Source organism: Suncus etruscus, chromosome X, assembly GCF_024139225.1.
Source record: "Suncus etruscus isolate mSunEtr1 chromosome X, mSunEtr1.pri.cur, whole genome shotgun sequence".
In the NCBI taxonomy this organism is placed as follows: Eukaryota; Metazoa; Chordata; class Mammalia; order Eulipotyphla; family Soricidae; genus Suncus; species Suncus etruscus.
The window spans coordinates 70487770-70514426 of NC_064868.1; the positions used below are offsets into that span (position 1 = coordinate 70487770).

The 26657-nt window shown below is 41.1% G+C and overlaps 2 protein-coding genes and 1 pseudogene across 3 annotated transcripts in view; 2 read left to right on the forward strand and 1 right to left on the reverse strand.

Moving 5' to 3' along the window:
* Positions 1-2056: 2056 nt before the first annotated feature.
* Positions 2057-26657, forward strand: part of ARMCX1 (armadillo repeat containing X-linked 1) — a 46809-nt gene continuing 22208 nt past the window's right edge. The window contains exons 1-6 of one of the 2 annotated variants that reach the window (XM_049766611.1): positions 2057-2165; positions 3103-3164; positions 3372-3526; positions 3773-3853; positions 4112-4203; positions 15138-15294. The gene's annotated coding sequence lies outside the window, so the exon portion shown is untranslated. The remainder of the gene's footprint in view (positions 2166-3102; positions 3165-3371; positions 3527-3772; positions 3854-4111; positions 4204-15137; positions 15295-26657) is intronic. The other variant, XM_049766612.1, reaches the window with a different exon arrangement.
* Positions 2455-12503, forward strand: ARMCX4 (armadillo repeat containing X-linked 4). Its single transcript, XM_049766929.1, has 2 exons — positions 2455-2569; positions 4535-12503. Exons 1-2 carry the CDS (start codon positions 2455-2457, stop codon positions 12160-12162), a joined length of 7743 nt encoding a protein of 2580 aa, XP_049622886.1. The 3' UTR covers positions 12163-12503.
* Positions 25382-25484, reverse strand: LOC125999673 (uncharacterized; annotated as a pseudogene).

A 26657-nucleotide genomic window follows, 5' to 3' on the forward strand; every position in this document is an offset into this window, starting at 1 on the left:
ACCTAGACAGATGGATGTCTGTGAACTAACTTCAGCATAACTTTGTCCCTGAATTCTGGAATTATTTAGAGGGAATGTAGGATTAAAAAGTTAACAAAAGGGAGGAATGAAAAGCTTATTTTTTTTGACAACTATTTGGGGGTCCTGTAAACTCTTCATTTCATGAGGAAAAACGACAAAAACCTCAAGGGTGTTTGAGAGATTTGTTCAGCCACAGACCCTCACCACTCTCTTCACTAAAAGATGGTGACCACTAGTCTCTGCTATGGAGACACATGAACGACAGCAATAGAGATACAGCTTACCAGTACCCTCATGGAATGAAAATGACATCATCTTATTTCCTAATGTGGGACAGCAGTAGATTGTATATAGTATATTGGTGTGATAAGATTGAAGCAATCACATATATTTTGTAAATCTAAATAAGCCCCTCATATTGAAAACAGGTTAATCTGGGAAGTCACTAATTTTCATGCTCTGGTTTTAGAAGGAGTTGGGTCTTTTAAAATGCTGGAGTTATTGATGAACAAAAAAATCTCAGACATCTGACAGAAATCTTAGTCATAACTTAGTTGTAACTTCAAAGGGTTATAAATTGTGTCAAATTGCCAAATTAGACTGTTACAAGTAAATAAAATGAAATTAAAGGCTAATTTATAGATTACATAGAAAATATAGTAATTTTTTTTAGAAATTTTTGTATTTAAAATGTCAATTGTGGGACTGGAGCAATAGTAGAACGAGGAGGGCATTTGCTTTACACACTAATGACCTGAGTTTGATTCTCAGCATCTTATATGGTTTCACAAACTTGCCAAGAGTAATTCCTGAGCACAGAGCCAGGAATAACCTCTCAGCCATATGGACTGTGGCCCCAAAACAAAACAAAACAAATTAATAAATAAAATTCAATAACAGGGAATAATGGGCACTCCCCAGAGATAATGGCATGTGGCTGACCAGGAATAGATTCCCAGCATATAGCATCTGGTATCTCAAGCCCCTTCAGGAGTGATCCCTAAGCTAGAGCCAGGTGTTGCCCCGCAAACAAGCAAACAAAACAAACAAAACATAAAATGTCAGTAATACTAGTCTTCTGTGACAGTTGCACAATCCTTTATAGCAACTAGAAAACATTTGAAATGTATGTATTTTTACATGTATACCTCCTCCCTTGATTTGGTTATGATGATCATGGAATCTCATTATTTAGTTGTATACTGAAACACTCTTGGTTGTGTTAGCCACAGATAGCACATGTGTCTGGTAGCACCATGGTTCCTAAATGGTAGTGTCAGTAAATCTACCAGTAAATCTATCAAGGAGGGATTTGAATGTTGCCTCATGCCTGCAAGGGAGGCATTTTTGCTGCTGAACGACACTCCTTAGACCCATGGATTTTTTTAATAATACCTATCAGTGCAGGGGGTTGCTTCTGAGTCAGGGCTTGGGTTTGTTCCTTGTGGATCTGGGGAGAGGATCACGTGAATTAATGAATTAATCATTTTGTATGTTCTGACTCTGAAGCCTCAGGTGAAATGCAATGATGGCGTTCCTTGCTTACAAAAGCAGCGACTGTGAATGTTGAGAGGGAAAACAGTGGAAAAAAAATAAAAAGAAAGATAAGCTTCTCCTTCCACTATCTTTTTTCCCTACACTTTTCCCCTGGTTCATTGGGGGTGGGGGACAGCAATGTCCTACAAGTGGAGCGGTGAAGAAAACCTCGATTTTACAGCCTAAGAGGAAAACAGGGTTCCTTCTAGAAGCCGCAGTGAAAATGGGACCCGAAGCTGAGGACTAGGTGAGCGATGCCGATCTCCCCTGATAAGCAGAGAAAGGCAACCCCCAGCCTCGGGCAGGTGAAGGCTGGGATGTCACAATATGCAGAGGACCCGACTTGGTGGCCCGCTGGTGCTCCCAGGCACCCCGCATTCAGACACAAGAAAGGGAGCCGGTGGTTGTGGGGTTGGGGGGATTCTGTCTTACTGGTCTGTGGGAATGGGGTGAGGAGGAGGGGTAGCTCAGCGATGACGCGGGGCTTTCACGTGACCGTGAGCTGCAGAGTAGACGCAGCCTTCGGTGCAGTCGTCACTCGCATCTGGATACCAGAGCCCCGCTGCCCAGCGGGGCGGGCTGGGACCAGCCCGGGGAAAGCCGAACAGGTAAGGTTTGAAGGGCCCTTGCGCCAAGGCCTGGGGGATAGTGGCCTGCGGACCGGGTAGCGCGTCGGGATTTGGGGGTGAGGGACAAAGCAGGTTCAAGTTCCTTGGAGGAAGGAGCCTTGCCTCTGAGTGTCCAGAACTCTCCCTCCCCCTTCCTAAATCTCTGCTGGCGAGGCTTGGGCTGGGAGCATCAGTGGCCGGGATGGGGGGAGATGGGAGCAGTGTCGCCAGTGGGAAATGCAGAATTTGAGATCCCCAGGGTCTCTGGCCTCTGACTCACTGATTGTACATGCCCGCCCAGCTTCCTGCTTATTTCAGTGGAAGAGACTCCATGGTGGCGTTTGCAGATAAAATGGTGGGCAGTAGTGAGTGGACGCGGGATTGTGAAAGGTGGTGGGAGAAACGTTGGTTCGCATTGGGTTCTCGGAATCCAGATAAGTGATGTGGCCTGGATGTCAGCTAGTTGGGCGCCTTTATTCTCTCCTGTTCAGTGTGGCAATGTTTGTGGCAGGGAGAAGGACAAAGGAGAGGAAAACTGCACAGCATTTGTGGTGATTAGTGAACACAGGCTCTGGCTGTGAAGCCTTGAGATTCTGTAAGAATTCTCTACAACAGGAAGTTAGACATTGTGTATTTGTGATTTTGGGGTGGGGCGAGCGAGGCAGGAGACTTTCTCCTGAACTGATTGTATTCACAGATCTTAGGATTTTTAACTGAAATGGAAGATTGAAGGTCAGTAAAAACAGCAAATTGATTTTTACTTGCATTTCAGTTCAGATTGAGAAAATAACAAGTGTTGTACCAAAGAATATTAATTTTTATGGGTGGAGGGATTATAGCCTTTGCTGGATGAAGCTAGGTATTTGTAGGCTTTGATTTTGGAATATGGTATCTGGGGTGGGGTTTTCCAATCTCTTGTCATCCTCTCCTTTTCCAGATATCACACTTGTCTTACTATCTTCATGAAGGAAACGATGGAGAAATCCTTGAATCTTACAGGTGGTTATAAACTATTTTACCTCTGTTTTCCCTTTTTCCTGCCTCCCTTTTCCACACTGCCATATTTGATGTAAGGAAATTCCAGGCTCTGGTTGTCAGAGAATGAAACTCTAAATACAGGGAGGTGGGTGCTGGGGTTCATGTCTTTGATGATGGAATGTTCAAGAATTCAGCATTCACCTCCTCCCTTGTCTGTATTTTTCCCAGATCTTTCCCTGGGCCTACAGTAGGGCTGTTTACTACTGGAAGCAAGGGCTAGGAAGGCCTGGAACCATGGAGGTTGGTGTGAAAGTGTTCATTGCCCAAGGATAAGGGAGCTCGTGCATAGGACGTTGCTGAGACTTGATAAAATCTAATAAAAGGTAGATTTCTGCCATTTTATACTGTCATATTTCTACCAGGTAGATTTACCTCCAGTTGATTTAGGAATATGGAATTAATGTTGGGTAGGAATGTGGCTAAGAGGAGAAGACCTCAGGGTGGGGGGAGACTGGGAGGTGGGACCTATTAGTAAACTGGACCCAGTTTCCAGCAAGGCTGGATTAGGATTCTTGTCTACTTTATATGTCTTAGTGTTCATTGCCTTGTATTTGTTTACTTTTTCATAGAACTGCTTGCAGATCTGCTATAAGGTTTGAGATCAGTGGAAACAAAGAAAAAAGGAATTTGCTCTTGATCAGTATAGACTGGTAAGAAGATGGGGACTGCCTGACTTCATTTTAGGGTGGGTTGATGGGACCAGTATGTGTCTAGAAAAACCAGTGTCCAGTCTGGAGTATCCTTAAACTCTCCCTTTCCAACACCTTTTCCCAGCATCCCTCTAATTGGCACAGAGAGTAGGGTGAACTGATGGGATAGAGTTATCTTACTAATAACATACCTGTTTCATCAAGAGTAAAATGTTAATTTGCATCTGTCACTCCGTATATTTGTTTATCTGTCTCTAGGTTCACAGGTCTTGTGAATAAATAAATCGACTTTAGGGTTTATTACCAATGAAGAAAAGGAAAGAGGAGGGAACTGCCTTGGATCGTTACAGGTTGGTATGAGAAGGGGGATCTAAGGGAGTGTTGACTTGATTAGGTCTAGTAAAAATAAAAGTTTGAGGGCTTGTTATTCTTTCCAGTTCATATTCAGCTCTTCCACCATTCATTTTGGGTAAGGAAATATGCATAGAAGTAGCTTGGGAAAATTTTGGGGCATTGGGAAAAATGTACAGAAGATAAAAATAAAGGGATAGAGAAAGTTTGCTACTCATCTTTTTCTTATACTGAGAACATCATTTCTACATTTCCTGTCTTGTGTATCTATCTATATGATACACAATATTAGAAGGGAAATTTTAGTCCATTTCCTTCCTCCACTTCTAGGTCTACTTCCTGTGGCAGCTGTAGTGGCCTTTGAGTGGCTGAAGACCAGCACCCTCACAGGCCTTCACCCAGACCTACCACCCTCTTTCCCCAGCTTGACTGAACCCCTGCACCTTGTTCGTGCCTTCAGCAGGGGTGATTACATGGGTCGTGTTCAGGATGTGGGCTGGGTGACTGCAGGACTGTTGCTCTCAGCTGGTGCTTGCTACTACATTTACAGATTAACAAAAGGAAGAGCCCAGAGTGTGAGGAGACTGGACAGAAATGGGTCAGAAGACAAGATGGAGACTGTGGTTGGGGCACAGAACCAGACCTTGGCCAGAGTCAGTGAAGCCATGGCTGAAATAGATATTGAGACTAGAACTAAGGCAGAGACTGGATCAGTAACTGGAGTAGGATGTGAGGCTGGGGCTGAAGTAGAGACTCAGATTGCAAGAGCCAGACACAATGCAAGCTCTAGGGCCAACGCAATGTCTGGATCAGAGGGAGAAATCCAGTCAGAAGGTAAAACAATGGCTGGAACAGTGGCCATAACAGAGGCACCTCTGACTGAGGCCACGGACAAACCTGAGGAAGCGGGCCTAAAAGAGGCAGTGACCCAAACTCACTCTGGTGCTGGGAGAGTGGTCAAGAAAGAAGCAGTCACCCAGACCAAGACTAAAGCTTGGGCACCAGTGGCCAGGGAAGAGATCAAGAAAGAAGTACTGACCCAGACCAAAGCAGAAGCTTGTATGTTGGCTGAAAAAGAGGCAGAAATTAAGAGAACAGTGACGACACAGAGTGAGACCTTGACTGTGATGAAGGAAGAGGCCAAGATGGGTGCTGTAAACAAGACTGGAATTATTGCTGAGACCAAGGCAAGAGCTCTGGAAGAGACTGTGAGTGTGGCCAAGATTCCAACTGAGGGCAGGCCTGGTACCACAATTGATGTTAAAGGAAATGTTGATACCATATCCAGGGCAGAAACTGGAGTAGATTTGAGGGCCTTTGCACAGTCTCAGACTATGGCCATAACCCAGGTTGACAATATGCCTGGTTCTGGAACTGAAGCCACACTGAATTGGAAAATTATGTCTGGGGCAGATGTGAGGGCTTCAGCCCAGCCTCAGATTATAGCCAATGCCCAGGCTGAGGCCATTTCTGGGGCAAGGAGAGATACTCATGGTAATGCCAATGCTAAGTGTGAGACAGGGGCAGCAGCAGATATGATAGCTTCTATACAATCTCAGACTGTTTCTAAGCAACAGACGGAGGCAATATCTGCTGCCAAGGCTGATGACAGGGAAAATACCAGTGTCACATCTAGAGTAATGATTGGAATTGACATGAGAGTTACTGCTCAGCCCCAGGCATTCACCGTTGTTCATACTGAGGCTATGGCTGATGCTAAGGCTCATGATAGAGGCAACCCCAATGCTGTGTCTAAAACAGGGGGCAAGGCGAACTTGAGGGCCAATTTCCAGACTGGTGCTATGTCCAATGAGGAGGCTGAGACATACATGTCATATACACAGTCTCAGCCTATGGCCAATGTGCAGACTGATGCCTTGTCTGATTACCAAGTTAAGGCCAAGAGCAATCCCAATGTGGTGTCTAAGGAAGAGTCTGGAATGGACACAAAGGCACAGTCTCAACTTGATACTGCTAAAAATCAGGTTGAGGTCCTACCAAGTAAAAGAGCCAAGACTAGAAGCAAAGGTAAAGCCAAGAGTAAAGCAGGGATGGGGACAGACACAAAAACTTGTGTGGAGCTTCAGACTGAGACTAAAACACAAACTGATGCCTTGCTTGATTTTAGAGTTGGTGACAAAAGTGATACTAATGTCATTTCTAGATCAGAGACTAAGACGGAAATGAAGCCTCAGGCTATGGCCAGTTCCCAAGGAGAGACCTTGCCTGGTGCCAAGAATACAGTCAAGGGTAATCCTAATGTCATGTCTAAGGTCAATGCTATGGAAGATGCAACATGTTCTCAGCCGCAGACTGTGGTCAATTCCCAAAGTGAACCTTTGCTTGGTACCAAAAATAAGGCCAGAGGAAATCCCAACGCTATATCTAAGATTGGGGACAGTGCTGATACAATGGACTTAATCCAGGACCAGGCTTTGGCCATTTCCCAGACTGATGTCTTGCCTGGTACCAAGAATAAAACCAAAGGAAAGTCCAATTCTGTATCCAAAACAGAGACTGGGTCAGATACATGTTCCGGTCAGTCACAGACTTTGGCCTGTTCCCAGATTGAAGTCTTGCCTAGTACCAAAAATAAGGCCAAGGGAAATCCCAGTGCTATGTCTATAGCAGGGACTGGGTCAGATATTGTACATTCTTGTCAGCCCCAGACTTTGGCAAATTTTCAAAGTGAAGCCTTGCCTGGTACCAAGAATAAGGTCAAGGGAAATCTCAGTTCTGTGTCTAAAGCAGGGACTGGATCAGATACAGTATGTTCTGATCAGCCCCAGACTTCAGGCAGTTTGCAAAGTGAAGCCTTGCCTGGTACCAAGAAGAAGGTCAAGGCAAATCCCAATGCTATGTCTAAAGTAAAGACTGGGTCAGATTTGGTATGTTCTGGTCAGTCCCAGACTATGGCCAGTTCAGAAGGTGAATCCTTGCCTAGTGCAAAGAATAAAGCCAAAGGCAAGTCCAATGCTATATCAAAAGCAGGACCTGGGCCAGATACACTGTGTTCTTTCCAACCCCAAGCAGATACTATAACTGTTGCTCAGCTCCAGTCTGTAGACAAGCCCCAAGATGAGGCCTTGCTTGGGGCTAGGAATAAAGTGAAGAGCAATTCTGGGGCTAAACTAGATTTGACAGTCTCTGCCCAGCTCCAGGCTGTGGACAATTCACAGAGTGAATCTTCGCCTGTTACTAAGACTAAGGGCAGGGGCAATCCTAATGCTGTATCTGCTCAGCCTCAAACAGAAAAAACGGGCTCTGCTCAGCTACAAGCTGTAGCCAACTCTCAGGATGATGTCTTGCCTAGGACTAGGAATAAAGTCAAAGGCAATTCTAATGTATCTAAGGTAGACATCAAGTCAGGTCCAATGAGCTCTGACCAGACTTATGCCGTGTCTAAATCTCAAAATGAAGGTGAGGCCTTATCCTGTGCAAGAAATAAGGCCAGTGGAAATACCAATACTACGCCTAAATCTGGGGCTAAAGCACATACAACAGATTCTGTCCAGCCCCAGGCCAATTCACAATGTGGATCTTTGCCTGGTACCAAGAATAAGGGCAAGGGCAATTCTAGTACTATATCTAAAGCAGGGACTGGCTCAGATGTATTATGTTCTGCTCAGCCCAAAACAGATACCACAGGCTCTACTCAGCCCCAGGCTATGACTATCTCTCATGATGACACTTTATCTGGTGCTAGGAGTAAATCAAAGGGTAACCCAAATAATGTGTCTAAGGCAGATGCTAAAGCCAATACAGTAGGCTCTGCACAGTCTCAGGCTATCACTACTTCTCAGTGTAAGGTCTCACCTGGTGCCAAAAATAAAATCAAGGACAATCTTAATGTATCTAAAGTAGAGTCTGGAGCAGGCATGGTGGGCCCTATCCAGCCCCAAACTCTGCCTTATTCCCAAAGTGAATGTTTATCTGGTACCAGGAGTAAGGTCAAAGGCAATCCCAATACTATGATTAAGACAGGGGCTGAACCAGGTTGTTCTCATAATGAAACTTTGCTTGGTGCCAGGAGTAAGATTAGAAGGAATCCTAATGTTGAGTCTAAGGCCGGTAAATCTGGAACTCATTCCCAGCCTGAGACAAAGAAAAAGAAAGCAACCAAATCGGAGGCAGAAGTCACAGAAGGTGGAAGCTATGCAAATCCTGAGACTATGGCTACTACTGAGAGTGAGGGTGGGATTGGCTTCCAGGCTTCCAGAAAGACTCGGCCTAAAGCCCAGGACTATTACTGGAGTGAGATTGGTGTTGAAGACTGGATAGATTCTGATCGATGGATCAAATTTAGATTTCAGGCCAAGGATGGATACTGGGAGAACAGCATGTCTTGGGCTGATGATGAGAATGAAGTCAGTATTGGATCCTGGAATGGTGTTTGCAATGAGGCTAGCATTAGGACCTGGCCTGCGTCAAGGACTGAGAATGAAGTTAGTATTGGTTCCTGGGCTGGAACTGGGGACCAGGCCAGTGGAGGTCTTTGGACTGGGAGTCAGGCCAGTGAGAGTTCTTGGGCAGAGGCCGGGAATAAAGCTATTGCAGGATACTGGACTGGTACTGAAAACCAGGCCAGTGGCGGGTCCTGGGTTAGCACTGGAAATCAGACTATTGGAGAGCCATGGGCTGCAAGCCAGGCCAGTGGAGGGCTTTGGGCAAGGAATCAAGTTGGTGATGCATCCTGGGCTGGGGCCCAGGCTAATGGTATGTCCTGGGTTGGTGTCCAGGTCACTGGAGGGTCCTGGACTGTGGTGGGAGACCAGGCCAGTGGAGGGCCCTGGGCTGTGGCTACTGACCAGGCCAGTGGAGGGTCCTGGACTGTAGTTGGTGACCAGGCTAATGGAGGGTCTTGGACTGTGGCTGGTGACCAGGCCAGTGGAGGGTCCTGGACTGTGGCTAGTGACCAGGCTACTGGAGGGTCCTGGACTGTGGCTGCAAACCAGGCCAGTGGAGGATCTTGGACTGTGGCTGGTGAACAGGCCAATGTAGGGTCCTGGACTATGGCTGCAGGCCAGGCTAGTGGAGGATCCTGGACTGGGCCTGAGGAACAGGCCAGTGGAAGGTCTCAGGATGAGTCTAATAGAGAGTTCTGGACTGAAACTAAGACTGGTAATGTGAGTAGCATTGGCTACTGGACTGCTTCTGTGGACCAGACCGGTAAAGGGTCTTGGGTCAGGATGGATGGTTCCAAGCCTAGATTTGATCATTATGCCTGTGATAACACGTCCTGGACTGGAACTGTGGACCAAACCAGTGGAGAGTCTAGGTTGGGGCCAGTAGGCCAGTCAAATAGTGAATCCTGGGCTAGGACTGGAGAACAGACTGATGGAAGGTCTCAGCCAGTGTTTCTGGACCAGTCCACTATCAATGCCTGGGCTGGTACTATAAACCAGGCCACTGGAGGCTATTTACTTGTGGCTTTGAACCCGCCCACTGTCCAGTCCCAGACTGGGACAGTTCATCAGTCTGGTGGTGATTCTAATCCTGGATCTGGGGATCATATCATTGAAGATGGGTCTTTGGTTGGCGCTGATGGCCACACTGATGGAAGTTCTAGGTTGGGGTCTGAGGACCAGTCCAGTGACAAATCTTGTGCTGACTCTGTAGATCAAGTCCATGAAGGGTATGTAGTTGAAGCTGTGGAGGAGGCTAATAAAGAGTCTTTGAGTGTACCTGGAGATCAGGCCTGTGGTGGTGAAAAGCTTGGATTTGAGGATCAGGCCAGTGGAAGAGGGTCATGGACAGAGAGCAAGGGGAAAGTTGGTGGAGATTCTGGTTTGGAACCTAGAGACAAGTCCATTGGAGAACCCAGGCCAGGGTCTGAGGATCAGTCTAGTAGATGGCTGAATGCTTGCACTGGGAGTCAGGGCAATGCAGGAGAGTCCTGGAGTGCTGCTGGTGGTCAGGCTATTCAGGCAATAGGAGGGTCTAAGGTAGAGACTGTTAATCAATCCAGTGGTGAGCCCTGGGCTGACACTGGAATTCAGGTCAGTGGTGTGCCCTGGGTTGGGTCTGAGGATCTTACTGGTATCAGTCACAAACCTGAAGTTAAGGATCAGATTAGCAGAGGTTTGTGGCTCGGTGCTGAAGGCCAAACTAGTGGAGAATCCAGGCTTGAGCTGGAGGACCAGTCCAGTAGAGGAAGTTTCAGGGATGCAACCGGTGCTCAGGGTGTTGGAGATTCTGCTTCAGAACCTGCAGATAATTCCAGTGGTGGTTCAGGATCTGGAAGTGAGAGCCAAACCAGTGAAGCATTCTGGATTGGGACTGAGAATCTCACTAGTAGCGGTCTTGAACCTGAGCAGGCTAGTGGAGTCTCTTGGGCTAGCTCAGGTGATCCAACTGGTGTAAAGTTATGGATTGGATGTAGTCCAGTGAATGAGGCCAATAAAGTATCTAGAGTGGAACCTGTGGACCCAACAAGTGGAGGGTCCTTGTCTGTAACTGAGGACCAGGCCAGTGGAAGATCCCAGGCAAGTACAGAGACAGAGGCGAAAAAAGCACCCTCCTGTTTTGGCGCTGAAGGTGAGGTTAGTGGAGAGTCCTGGTTTTGGAAAGGGGAAGAGGTTGGTTGTATATCCAGACTTGTCAGTCAAAAGGAAGTGAGTATTGAATCCATTTCAGAGACTGAGGAAGAGGCAGTAATTAGCTCCTGTAAGACATCTGGAGAAGTGGTCGGTATGGCTTCTTACGTAGGACCTGCGGCCAGGCCTGGAGATAAAGTCAGAGAGGAATCTTGGCGCTGGGCTAGAAATGCAGCTGCTTCTGTATCTAGAGTTGGCACTGAGGGAGAGGGTAACATGGAGTCCTGGGCTTTGTCTCAAGATGTAGATGATGATGATGAACTAAGTAGAGTGTCCAGCCCTGAATGTGGGGCTATGGGTAAGACCAGCACCGATGATAAACTGGAGGCTGCTGGTGGAGTTGATCCAAGCTCTTGGTTCTGGGATGGTGAAGACAGAAGTGAGGACAAGTGTGCACCTCAGACTAAGTCAAAAGGTACCTTTCCCTTTATGGTCCCTGGGGCAGGAATGGACTCATGGTCAGGAGCCATGTTCCGGTCAGAAATGAAATTACCAAACCAAAATCAGTCCTGCTACCCACATGAAGAAGGGCACAGAAAACATGTCAGATCTGAGGAAAAAGCTCAGTCCGGGCCTTGTCGTTGTAAACATGAAGCAAACACGGATCCAAAAGACCTTGAAAAACTCATTTCCATGATTGAGATGACTGAAGATCCTTCTATTCATGAAATAGCCAACAATGCTTTGTACAACAGTCCTGATTGTCCACTTGTTCATGAAGCTACTCGTAATGCAGGTAGAATCTCAATTATTGAAAGCTTACTCACTAATCCCTACCCCAGTGTTAGGCAAAAGGCCTTAAATGCACTGAATAACATCTCAGTGGCTGAAGAAACTCATAGGCAGGTGAAGACATACTTAAACCAGGTATGTGAGGACACTGTCACCTATCCTTTGAATTCAAATATGCAACTGACTGGACTAAAATTGATAAAGCACCTGACTGTTGTTGGTGAATATCAGCATATGATTACAAATTACATATCAGAATTTCTTCGTTTGCTAACTGTGGGGAGTGGAGAAATTAAAAATCATGTTTTAAGAATGCTTCTGAATTTCTCTAACAATCCATCTATGACAAAAGACTTGCTAATTGCCAATGCACCAGCAACACTGATTAATATTTTTAACAAGAAAGAAACAAAAGAAAATATTCTCAAAGCTCTTTTATTATTTGAAAATATAAATTTTCATTTTAAGAAAAGAGCAAAAGTATTTACTCAGGACAAGTTCAGTAAAAATTCCCTTTATTTTGTATTCCACCGGCCAAAAGCATGTGCTAAGAAACTTAGAGTCTTAGCAGCAGAATACAATGACCCTGAAGTAAAAGAAAGAGCTGAGTTATTATTAAGTAAACTATAAATATTTGTATATTTCCAAACAAATCTGAGGTTTTTAAGTCTGGAAATAATTCTCATTGTAAATTGCATTACAACTTTGGAACTCATTTTACTTACGATGAATGGTCTATAGCTGGACCATTTCCTGAACACTAAATCAACTCAAACTTGTACTGAAAATACATGTATTGATTTTTACCTTGTCTGGATTGAGATATTTTTAGTATGCTTCATGAGCAGAAACTGAACCGATTCTTCATAAGTAAGGTAATCTTTGGTCCTTTTAGTGGACTTATGTTTATACATTTGAGACTTTATTTTTATGTCATCAATAAAGTTGTGTGTGTTTACGCAGGAAAAAAAGGCATGTCTTTGTCCTTGAATTCATAGTCTTTGAAAAGTCAAGATGTATGAAAACAAAATGGTGCTAACAAAATGAGGAGCCTCTGTTCATGGCTACCTCTTCACATTAGTGAAGACACTTGTCTGCCTCAGTTTTCAGAGACGGTTTTATAGAGGTGGACACAGGTGAACAGGAGGTGAAGGGAAGATAAACATGGGGCAGAAGAACATTAAAGGAAAGAGAAGTGGTGGGAAAAGGGCATGGAGGAGAAATTCCTGCTGAAGACCCTGGCCTGCCTGTAACGCAGTCTGGAGAAGAGTGATGAGAAATGTAGTCTGGCGTGAACCTATTCCTTGAGAACATTCAGTTGCTAAATTGAGGTGACCTTCAAACATTGCTCCATCCAACCAGAGAAGACACCAAAGCTTGAAGAACAACAGGATGATAAAAAAAAAGATGATGTATTTGATTTGTGTGTAGGATGAGTTGGAGTTGTGCTGGATATAGGAGTGGCCACTGAAGATGGGAAAACCAATTAGAAAGTTACTCAGTCCAAGAAATACATGATAAAGGGGTAATGTTTTACTGGTGGCTGTAGTGGAGGCATAATTGGAGGAAGGATGTGAGAGATCCTCTGAAGTGTTGGAGCCTAACCTGGGATAAACTGAGGAACAATTTTGGTTTAGTGTTTAGGGGGTATTTTGTAGGAAAGTGCCCTATCTCTTCACCAACTCTGGTGTCCATGTAGACCAGTATTCTAGGTATTCTTTTAAAATAAAGAAAAAGCCAAAGAAAGAGTAACGTTAGTATATCTATCAGAGGTATAAGTTTGGTTAAGTTAGGGCTTTGATGTAGCCATATAGTGTGCTGTTGGAATTCATAGTGGAAAAGAGCCACCTCTCTCCCACCCAGAGTATGGTGAAGGTAAGAAAGGGGAAATAATCTCATATGGTCATAGTGGGAGGTTAAAATAAATGTGAAATCTTGGGGCTGGAGCGATAGTGCAGCCATAGGGTATTTGCTTTGCACGCAGCTGACCCATGATAGACGTGGGTTTGATCCCGGGAGTCCCATATGGTCCCCTGAGCCAGCAGCGATTTCTGAACGCATAGCCAGGAGTAAACCCTGAGCATCACTGGGTGTGCCCCTCCCCCAAAATAAATGTGAAATCCATTTGGACACATGTTTTAGAAGCCCTCAAAGAGGGAATTGCCTTTTATCCAGTAATTCTTTTTTTTTTTTTTTTTTTTGGGTCACACCCGGCAGTGCTCAGGGGTTATTCCTGGCTCCAGGCTCAGAAATTGCTCCTGACAGGCACGAGGGACCATATGGGGCGCCGGGATTCGAACCAATGACCTCCTTTATGAAAGGCAAATGCCTTACCTCCATGCTATCTCTCCGGCCCCTTATCCAGTAATTCTATAAAGTTATTCTTAATGGGGTCAAAAGGATGGTACAAGTGTTAAGTTGCTTTCCTTGCATATGGCTGACCCTGGTTTGATATGTAACTGCACATACCACATATTTGACCACCTAGTTTACACCACAGGAATGACTCCTGAGCACAGGGCCAGGAATAAACCCTGAGCACAGCCAAAGTGATAACAAAGTAGATAGCTGATAGGGGCTAGAGAGAGAACACAATAAACTCAGTATATGCTTTGCAATGGGAAACCTGCATTTGATCCTTGGCACCTTATGTTCCCTGATATTGCCAGTGACAATCACAGAAAAAATAGTCTTCATATTCATAGGAAATGATTGTTGTTGTTGCTATTGTTTTTGACCCACACTTACTGGTGCTCAGAGTTACTCCTGGCTCTGTGGTCAGGAATCACTCCTGATGGTGAGAATCAGATACAGTGCAGGGGATTGAACTCAGGTTGTCTTCTTGAATGGTAAGTGCTTTACCCATTATACTGTCTCCCCAGCTCCCATGAAGTATTTTTAATAATGAAAAATTATATATACATTATCTCACTTTATATACATATTTAAGTGTAAAATATGAGTTTTAATCATCCCCTATGTGTATCATAGTTATTAATTAATAAGACATTTAGTTATTTATTAAGCTTAGGTATTTTCTGAGTTTTACAGAACAAACCAGCTATGAAATTAGCATAATTTTTCAAAAGGGATCTGGTGGCTTCAGGCTAAATACCAGTAGTGGTTTTCCAGGATTGTAGAGCAAAAAATAGAAGTGAAGGCTTACATACTTATATCTTAAAACTTTGAATATTTACATTATATTTTCAAAAATCTGTCAATCATATTCAAAATTTAAAACATTTATTAATTACACTAAGTAAAACTTATATTTCTAGCATTATATTATCACCAACTTCATAATGGAAAAACTGATGTCATGCTTGTGGTATATTCTGCAATCTACTGCCCTGATCCCCTTTCATGAATAAAGAGCTTACTATTTCAGTTGCTAGGAGTGTTGCCAGCTGCCAGTCAATAGCTCTCAGCTGTCAACTCTCTTTAAGAACTGCTTCACTAAAGAAAGAGCTACCTCTCCCAAGGTCATACCTTCTTCTTAGGATACTTTATGTTCAATAACCATTTACATAGTCTTCTTGTCCCACATGGAATAAGCTTAACTTCTCCCTCTGTCCAATCCTGCTTCCATCTTTTCCCTTCCACAGGTGTTGACCCAAGATCATCCCTTAATAAAAGTCCTTCATGAAGAACTTTATCTGAGTCTGCTCTACAGGAAGCCAACCTATAATGGTTGGTATAAGAAGTGGGACAGGACTTCACCTGATGCCATGCTGGCAATGAAGATCCCATCATTGGTGGTAGGTAGTGTAGATAGGCACCTGGAATAAGTGGAAAATGAATGGTTAGGTCTTACGTAGGTGGCTTACTGGTGGAAGGTAATGCGTTAAATTGTGCATGTAGTAAATCTGAGAAACGTGTGGGACATAATATAATAAGAAATACCAGGATAGCTCATGACTACTGCCACGCATAATTAACTCTAGTTTAAAAAGAACAAAAGTGGCCAGAGAGGTAGAGTAGTGGGTAAGGTATCTGCCTTGTACATCACTCTGGGTATGACCCAAGCCCCACCCCTAAATAAAAATTTTAAAATGAAAAAATAGTGAGTTTAATTAATCAATAATCAAATCAATATATGGAAATCAATATATGGGGCATTCATAGCATATAAAATGCTCCTGTCTTTTTCAGGTAGAGGATAGGCAGGCTTAGGAATTCCTGAAAGCAAAAGTCAAAGTTAAAGTTGAAATGAAGATAAATATGCTTACAAAGATAATGATCCTGGTTAGGAAAAAATGAGACTCTGGCACAAGGAATGGGGATCCCTATAAATCTTGGTCCATCCTCTGGGGCCAGGGAGATACTACATAGGTTAAGGTGCATTCCTTACATACTACTGACACTGGTTTGAGTGCTGATACCATATGACACCCTGAACATTAGCAGGTCCCAGAGGCCCCTGAACAACTCTGAGGTGACCATGGTGGTCCTTAGCACTGCACTGCCTGAACAACATTGCATATCCTATAACCCTAGTACCAAACTATAGGCCAAGTTGGTTGAGTCATCAGAGAGAGGTCTGGGTAACTCCGAGCACAATTTGGGAGCCTCCACAAATTGGGTTTCATCCTCAATTTACCTGAACCTTTGGATACTTATACATTTTCCACTTTTTCGTATTAAGGAATAACACTTCAGCTTATTTTAATACACAGAGTAATATGCTCCTTACTTTTCACCTTCCTTCTTGTAAAATAGTCTGTGTTGTTCTGAAAACCTGCCCCCACTTCCAAACCTGGTCACTGGAACTATTTATAGGATTAAGTCAAACATTATTAAGCATGTTTGGGCTTACTAAAAAAGAAGAAAATTTCCCTGAAAGTTGTGGTAGAACTCAGTGAATAACAGATATTGAGGAAATAAGCTTGAGATTCAATTCTCTGGGCTTTGATCAAGAGATCTGGAATCTAAAATTGAATAAGAAGAATTAATTAACCCAGGCAATCTGTTTCAAGATACAGGATTTATCTTTACCCTGGAAAAGACCTCAGGAGATCAGCTGAACTCACTATGGGAATGGATCCTCAAAGTATTAGAAAAGACGACAGTTTACTTGCCAGATTTATCACAACAAATGGTGGAAAATTTATTAAAATCTCAGTGAAGTGATAATGTTAGTATAAATATAATATGTAAGGGACCAGAGCATGTAGGACTTTTGCCTTGCATGCAGCTGATTTGGGCTTGATCCCTAGCATCCCTGAGTGCATAGCCAGGAGTAACTTCTGAGCACCCTGGGTATATCCCCAAACCAAAACAAATAAACAAACACATTATGTAAGGACAGAAAACCCTTTCATAAGATGTATGAATAAGAGGGGTCATTCTTAGTATCACTAAGAACTTTTGTGGCAACTAACTACTATAGATTGGGGATCAGAGTAGGATATATTACAGCATGAGGATCACTGATAAATATGAAGCTATCTGTGAAGTAACAGAGGGGTATAGTAACACATAACTGTCAGTTCGTGGATGTAAATAGATCAAGCATGGGTCAAAGTGGCAGGAGAAAGACCTGACCTTCAGCGAACTATGTAGATGTTAAATAGAATGTTGAGTCCCTGGGGGATATATAGGTAAGAGGGAGTTATTTGTATGTGGGTGGTCCATAGCACAGTGCCTGTGAAAAAATAGATATCCAACAATTTGTGCTCAATTAGCATAATCAAAAGAACTCAAAATAATTAAGAGTTGGGGCCGGAGAGATAGCATGGAGGTAAGGCGTTTGCCTGTAATGCAGAAGGTCTGTGGTTCGAATCCTGGCATCCCATATGGTCCCCTAAGCCTGCCAGGAGCGATTTCTGAGCATAGAGCCAGGAGTAATCCCTGAGCGCTGCATGGTGTGACCCCAAAACAAAAACCAAAAAAAAAAATTAGGAGTTTCAAGGGTTCTTACTTCAGTAAAAAGTTGCAATTGGGACCAGAGGGATAGCACAGTGAGTAGGGCATTTGCCTTGCACATGACAGTCTTGGTTTCAATGCTGGCATCTCATATGGTTCCCTGAATTTGTCAGGAACAATTTCTGAACACCAAGCCCAGAGTAACCCTTGACTGCTACCAGGTGTGACCCAAAAACCAAAAGAAAAAAGTCACAATTATTTGCACAGCTTCTTGTTCTAAGTTTTTGGTATATACTGGTGATGTAGAAATTGAATGTATAAAGAACTTACAACACATGAATAGTAATGATTTATTTCAGTCGTTTCATTTGATCAGAGAAGTGTATAAATATAACTTTATTTTGAGGACTGAAGAACTCTGGTTTTGAGTTGATTTTGATTGTCAGAAATATAAAGTCTCACTAGAGTTCTCTGTGAGAATAAGGGCAGATAGGAGTTTACTACTGCATGAACTCCATCTAAGATTAGGTTCACAGTGACTCCCATGGTTCCACAAACCTATCTAGTGTTTACTTTTATGGTCCCTGAATGCATAATTGGAAAATTATGATAGTTGGTGTAAGCTCCATATTGGTTCCTATGGAATCAAAGCTATTTATAGGTAAGAGGCAGATATAAGTTTCTAAACTTAATCTTTCCTTCCTCATCAAATCTATTCCAACCTAGGGGGCATGATAGAAATTAGCACCATCTTTGAAAACCTAGAGTGCTATGGTGTAATTCCCATTAGATCTCCATTTAACTCCCCAGTTTGAATCCCTACAACATGTGGCTGGATTCTGGTATATGACAATAGATTATTGACAACTCAAACAAGTAGCAGCACTGTTCTTTACTAAGATTGGTCTTAGCCATCTAGTAAACTGCTATTGGTTTAGACAGTGAAATTTTTCTATCCCCTCAAAATTAAATATAAGAGCAGGGTCATATTAACAAATCATGGTTGACAATACACATTTATAGTTTTTTCCTAAAGATTCTACTACACTTTTTGTATTTTGTATTAGTACAATCTCATTAGACTTGTAAAATTTGAATGTAATATTAACCCACTGTGTGATTACATCAAATTAATTGGGCTACATTGAATAAGTGCATTACAGAGGATAGGAAATTAACCCTACAAAAATCTGGGTTCTGGATACATTTATTATAGCATTTAGTTATTGACTAGATTAGGGCATGCCAGGATATCGCCTTAAAAGTAAAGGACAAAAAAAAGTAAAGGACAAGTTATTTTATTTTTCACCTTTCCCAAAAGAGATTAAGCTCAATGTCTTATAGACTTCTTTGGGTTGTACAAGTAGCACATTTCATACATGGAATCACTGATTCAACACATATACTGGGTGACAAAAAAATCTGACAGGTTTGAGGGAGGGTTAAATAAGAGAAACCCTATAGTAGGTCCTGGCTGTAGTTCCAAGCAGTTCTGCCATTGGCCTACAGAATAGGAATACTTTTTTGGCTGTATACATCTCAGTAGGCTTTGCATGCAGGAGACTCAAGTTAGATTAGTGGAACCATGGAGACAAAAATACCCCTGAGCCAGATGTGGTTCCCAAACTAACCAACAATAACAATAAAAAACTAGACTTCCTGCCATTCTAAGTATCTCTGCTGTTGAAAGCATGCCACATGTAACAATATGCAAATTTTATACATGGGATCACACATTTAATCACAAGTTTGACTAAAGAGAACAGATATCTATATAGTCTCAACATATCTTCCATGACCTTCAGTACACAAATGTCCATCCTCAGGAATGGCACATTCAGTGGTTCTCACAGGAACTAGAAAATGCCTGAGTGTTACGCTGGGCATCAAATTCAGGGGCTTGCATATTCAAGATATGCACTCTGTGATTTGAGTCACATTACTGGCCTCGTGGCAGATGCTTTTTTTTTCAGGTTAACTGAAAGAGAACACATGAATTATTCATACATTGGTAAGGCTTAATATTTGAGCATCAGCATGAATAGCAGTTCCAGTCTGAGAACTCTATGGTGACCAGGAATGAGGGCACAGTAGCTGCCAAAACAAGTGGGATGAAATATATAATCGATAGTTGAAGAACAAAGATGATAATTTTCAGTTTTAAGAACAGCTATAGTGTTGGGGGCTATAATTCATTCTAGCTTTTCCCAATAAGAGAGGTCCACCAGAGTACTGGAAAAAACTTACCTGAGAACTTTTATGAAGTAAATATGAGACATTCAAGGGGTAGAGATATGGTAGACAGCAAACTATCCTCTCTAGACTTCATTTTAGCAATTAACTTCAGAGGCCTGGAATTCCTTATAGGGATTGCATCAGCTGAAGACATGTAGTTTATTCATGTATTCTTGGTCCATTCTTGGGATAGTTTAAATTTGGTTCATTGATACATAGGCATAACTCTAGACCTAACTGGAGATAGCTTCAAGTTTCATTCTATTTTCAAAATTCCCTATAGGCTTTGGCAAGACATTCTATTGATAATGCACTAAAACTTGGTTTGTTCTTCTTTTCATACCAAAGTCTTTCCTGTCTTTCCTTTCATAAGTATTTGTACGAAAAGATCTCCCAAACACACCCCCTACACTTCAATAATTGTCTTAGAATTTGCTCCCTAGGGAATCCAATTTGTGATGATGCTTTACACATGGTACATCTCTGTCTATGTCTGGGTGCCAACTCTATTTAATTGTCATTCTAATATCAGAAAGAATTTGTTGTTTCATTTTTAAATTTTTTTTCAGTTTTTGTGCACATTTGTTACAAATGCTACAATACTTTCTTATTACTTCCGTAGCCACAATCTAGAAAGTATTGACAGTACTGGGAACAGAGAGCTTATTACTCAAAATTCTATGTTGTTCATGTAACTGAGAAGAAAGCTTTGAGAAGTTAGAGACTTTTTGGTCTTCCATATGTGCATCCACTCTTCCCTAGAGCCTGAAATAATATTCTTAACTAAGAGAACATAGTTGCCTTTTGTTTTAAGGGGTAGGGAAATGAGCAGAGAAGTTTTGTGGAGTCTGAACAGCTTGAACACTTTAGTGAAAGTGCAGATCTTAGAATTTGCTAGTTGCAGTGTGCCATCTATAAGAACTAGATTATATGTAAGACAGGCACCTCTGTGTTCTTTAATAAGTGTGTGCAAGTGCAAGTGCAAGAAAGATCATGCATGTAATAGAAAGAGTTGTAGGATTCTCCAGAATGTGGAGTTATGGGTACTTGTTCTCACTTGTGAAATACTGAGGCTAAAATAGAATTTTTAGAGAATAGAGAGAGAATTATTTTTATTGATTGAGATTTTGTAATTTACGGTAAAGTTGATAATGATTTCTCATGCACATAATTATAACACCACACCCATAACTCCTGTATCCATAACTCCCACAACTCCAAGAACCCCAGCACCCATCTCTTTAAGCCCTCCACTGTAACACAATACCCAAATATCAACCCCAAACAAAGGTGAGCCCCAGCTTCCTCCTTCCTGAAACTTCTTCTTTTGATGTGTAAAAGCCCACTGTACTTCTCTCTCTCTCACTCTCTCTCTCAACCTTCCCCCTCCTGGTATTGAGAATTGGTTTAAATAAAGAGGAATTCTGTTTTGTTTGTTTGTTTGTTTTGACTCAGGAGAGAGCACAAGGCGAAAGGCCATGGACACCATGATCATTCTTTCCTTTTTTTAATTTTATTTAAACACCTTGATTACATACATGATTGTGTTTGGGTTTCAGTCATGTAAAGAACACCACCCATCACCAGTGCAACATTCCCATCACCAATGTCCCAAATCTCCCTCCTCCCCACCCGACCCCCGCCTGTACTCTAAACAGGCTCTCCATTTCCCTCATACATTCTCATTATTAGGACAGTTCAAAATGTAGTTATTTCTCTAACTAAACTCATCACTCTTTGTGGTGAGCTTCCTGAGGTGACCTGGAACTTCCAGCTCTTTTCTCTTTTGTGTCTGAAAATTATTTTGCAAGAATGTCTTTCATTTTTCTTAAAACCCATAGATGAGTGAGACCATTCTGCGTTTCTCTCTCTCTCTCTCTCTCTCTCTCTCTCTCTCTCTCTCTGACTTATTTCACTCAGCATAATAGATTCCGTGTACATCCATGTATAGGAAAATTTCATGACTTCATCTCTCCTGACAGCTGCATAATATTCCATTGTGTATATGTACCACAGTTTCTTTAGCCATTCGTCTGTTGAAGGGCATCTTGGTTGTTTCCAGAGTCTTGCTATGGTAAATAGTGCTGCAATGAATATAGGTGTAAGGAAGGGATTTTTGTATTGTATTTTTGTGTTCCTAGGGTATATTCCTAGGAGTGGTATAGCTGGATCGTATGGGAGCTCGATTTCCGCTATTTGGAGGAATCTCCATATCGCTTTCCATAAAGGTTGAAGTAGACGGCATTCCCACCAGCAGTGGATAAGAGTTCCTTTCTCTCCACATCCCTGCCAACACTGTTTATTCTCATTCTTTGTGATGTGTGCCATTCTCTGTGGTGTGAGGTGGTATCTCATCGTTGTTTTGATTTGCATCTCCCTGATGATTAGTGATGTGGAGCATTTTTTTCATGTGTCTTTTGGCCATTTGTATTTCTTCTTTGTCAAAGTGTCTGTTCATTTCTTCTCCCCATTTTTTGATGGTATTAGATGTTTTTTTCTTGTAAAGTTCTGTCAGTGACTTGTATATTTTGGAGATTAGCCCCTTATCTGATGGGTATTGGGTGAATAGTTTCTCCCACTCAGTGGGTGGCTCTTGTGTCCTGGGCACTATTTCCTTTGAGGTGCAGAAGCTTCTCAGCTTAATATATTCCCATCTGTTAATCTCTGCTTTCACTTGCTTGGAGAGTGCAGTTTCCTCCTTGAATATGCCTGTAGTCTCAATGTCCTGGAGTGACTGGTTTGGTTTATTATTTCTTTGCCGCTATCCTGCTTCTTCAGCCCAGGCCACATGGGGTTTAGAAATATGGTGCCTGGGGTTATCTCACAAGTCTTGGATTTTTATTTTACACTCCACCACAAACTAAGTTGTGTGAATCAGTTCTCTCCTTGGTCCTTTGCTATTACCTTGCTATGTATCTTTATGATACATATGACACATATGAGAGAGATCCTTATGTATCTGTTCATTTCCTCCTGCCTTATTTCACTCAGCATGATATATTTTAGATCCATCCAGGTTTCTGCAAATTACATAGTTTTGTTCTTTATTAAAACTATTCCATGGTGTATATACTACACTTCTTGATTCTTTTATATATACTTGGATATTTGCATGGTTTCCATATCTTGGCTATTGTACTAAGTGTAAAAATGAACATATGTGTGCATAATACTTTCAAATTAATGTTTTTGTATTTTGGCAATAGATGCCAAGAAGTGGTATTAAATGGGATTTATATTTTTATTTTTTTGAGAAATCTCCATTTATTTTCCAGAGAGGCTTAACCAGAAGAAATTCCTACCAACAGTATATGAGGGTTTCTTTCTCACGATAACCCTTCCAATACTGGCTGTTTCCATACTTTATGATATGTGCTGTTTTGACTTACATTTTTTCAATGAGTGACTTTGAGTACGTTTTCATATGCCCATTGTAAATGTTTCTTTGGACAGTGTCTGTTCATCTCCTGGACCTATTTATAAATGGAGTTGCGGATTTTTTTATGTTGAGTTTTGTGAGAGCTTTGTACATCTTGGATATCAACCCTTTACTTGGATTGTGCACAAATACTTTCTCTCATTCAGTGTGTGTAGTATTTTCCTATAGCTTGATTTTCTTTTGCTATGTAGATGCTTCTTTTTCTTTCTTTCTCTCTTTTTTCTCTCTTCCTCTCTTCCTCTCTTCCTCTTTCTCTCTCTCTTTTTCTCTCTTTCTCTCTCTCTTTCTCTCTTTCTCTCTTTCTCTCTCTTTTTCTCTTTCTTCTTTCTTTCTTTCTTTCTTTCTTTCTTTCTTTCTTTCTTTCTTTCTTTCTTTCTTTCTTTCTTTCTTTCTTTCTTTCTTTCTTTCTTTCTTTCTTTCTTTCTTTCTTTCTTTCTTTCTTTCTTTCTTTCTTTCTTTCTTTCTTCTTTCTTCCATCCACACCTAACAGTGCTCAGAATTTACTAATGGCTCTGCACTCAGGAATAAATTCTAGAGGTGATCAGGGAACCATATATGGTGCTGGGAGTTTAACCTGAGTTGACCACATGCAAGGCAAGTATCCTACACACTGTACTATCGCTTTGACCCCTGTGTAGTCTTATTTATTTATTTTCATTTCTGTTTTCTCTGCCACTGTGGTCATCTCATTGAAGACACCTCTTTGGTTAGTGTTTTGGAGAGTAATGCCAATGTTTTTTTCTATGCATTCTAGTCTGATCTCAAGATCTTTAATCCACTTTGAATTTACATTTATAAGTGGTGTGAGGTACAATTCTAATTTAGTATTTTTAATATGTGTCTATCCAATTTTTCTAACACCATTTGTTGAAGATATTTAGATGTTAGGAAGAGTTCACTGATCTTTCAGTAAAAGCTCTGTGTATGAGTAGCTCCAAATCTACAGAATCTTACTCTAGGATTGTCGCAGACCCAGCAAGTGCCTACCTATTGTACATCTCTCCAGTCCTAAACATAGGCTTTTGAAATTGAAAGTGTAGTGCTTCATCTTGAGTAAAAGTTCCATTTGGGAGGAATGGCATGAACTGATTTTGTCTTTAGGCAGAGTAGTGACAGGAAAGAGCTCAATATGAATTTGCAGATTAAGGAAGCAGCATTGTTATTTCTATTCTCCTTTTATTTTCAAACATAAAGAAGTAGATTTAGGGAAGAGGGGAATAAATTCTTGGAATATGAGTTTGTGGGATTTCCAAGTTGAGATGCTCAGCATTCATTTGGAATTCATGGTGCTAGAGCTCAGAAGAAAGGACTTGTTGAAGGCACAGGAAATCAAAGTAAGATTGAAACCTCAAAACAGAATCTCTAGGAAGTCAGAGAGGGTTGTAGAAATGAAACAGTATAGTCTTTCCAAAATACTATAACAGATCTCCTTATATTTCTTCCATTAATATTGTGGAGACATTAACAAAGCACTGTCTTCTCCATCTTAAGTGCAATGTTTGTAGATGTTACATGTATTCAGATTGTTGTATAGCTATAAAATACAAACTAAAACCACTAAACTTTAAAATGTTGCTTGTTAAGTTGGCAGACTAAGGAATTTAGGAACACTGGTGGAGGAAAGTTGACTCTGGAAGTGGGTTTTGTACTAAAATATTATATATTTAAAACTCAAATATCCATACCTTTGGAAGTCACTATTTTAAATTAAATTTAACAATCTTATTAACAAAATAAATAATTTGGATTAGGGGAGGAATGACACATTCATACATAACAGTCTTACAGTTTTCTGTACACTTGCAACACATTTGTAGTTTTATTCTATGGTCAGTTTTAAAATCTATTTTATTTTATTTATTTTAATTTATTTTAGTTTAGTTTTGATTAAGAAGCAGGAATTATTATGGTGGGTTTAGGTGGAGCTGTGAAGGTTGGGTGGGGAGAAGGAACTTAGGAGAGGATGTCAGAAGGGCAGTGCCTCCATTTATCTAGAGGACAATATTTCAGGATGTATTTGACCACACAGCCGTGTGTGATGAGCCTCTTTTCAGCCACCCTGTCTTCAAATTCATTTGCATTAAACTTGGTAAAAATCTCCCTTCTTGAAACTAACCTGGCATGTTTTTGAGGACATGTAACCTCAATCATAAGACATTGTGCTGCAGATTGGTGTTGAGGAACATTATGACTTGACCAATGTGAACCCTGGTTATTATGTCTTGGTGCTTTCCAAAGGCCCCTTTCATATCTGCTTAAAGCCTGAAATCAGGGCCAGCATGAGAACAGATAGAAATGCCTACTACAAAGGATTGTCTCCAACGGCCCTTAGGACAGCCCATACTAGCCACAGTCAGTATAAACTAACAATGGGGCTGCTTGCTGTCTGCAGCTACTGCATACTATGCTGTACAAAGTAAAATCTAGTTTGTAAAAATATAATTTTCACAGCTATAGAATGAAAAGCTATCTCATAAATAAAAAATAGTAGAAATTAACTTCATCTTAAGTACCCCTGATCTGCTACTCAGAGACAAACACTTTCAAAGATATTTCTTCTCATATGACCTTCATAGATCTGTTTATATTTAGATTTCTTAATCTTTAATGTTTATGTATCAGCGATTCCTTCCTATAATTTTGCTGTCGTTTATCTCACACTACACAAGAAATCACACTTTTCACAAAATTATTACCTATAATCGTGCAATAATTATTGCTATTCACAGTCTTTTACTAAATTAACGCTCAAATGCTTATGTTTATGTAAATATTATTTACAATTAAGCCATGAGAAGGTATAGTCAAGTGCATCAACATTGAAAATACTATTCTTCAAATATGGGTTTTATCATTTAATAACTGTGATTTGGAGCAAATATCTTCACCTCTGTCTCACATACCCATATTTAGAATAGGAGTAACAATAATAATAATAACAATAATAATAATAATAATGATAATAATATCAGTGCCCATTTTATAGGAATAAAATATTAAGTATTCAGGAAGATTGGTCACATACAAACTAGTATATATTATATATTTATTAACCTTTACTGGTATTTTTGCTTTTTCCTGAAATTTATTATTGTCTATTTTTACTTTGTTTAATATTTTTGTATTCATAAATAAACCAGTAGTGAACTTACTAATGGAGGCATAAAGTTACTCTCAGTAGTCAAGCAAAGTAGCAATTGATCAGTTTTTGTATCCTAATCCATCCCTTGAGATTGTCATTCAGTTTTAATATATGGCTAATATTCCAAGAACTTCCTTGATTTCGTACTGGAATATTTGCCTTTTATATTAGATGTTGCTTTTACTGAAATCTATCCTTCCTCTATTTTGGTTTGCTACATTATTCTCATAAAACATATCTAGGTTTCCGAGAAAGGACTAACAGGATAAGTTACTTTGAAATTGTGCATGTCTGAAAATATATCTATACTTTTATCATATTTGATTGATAAGTATTAAATAATGTTTGAAGTAATTTCCTTCAAAATTAAAATTTTTACTTTTAAAATCATAGTCTGGGACAGGAGAAATAGTAGTGAGTAGAGCAGTTGGGTTGCATTCAGCA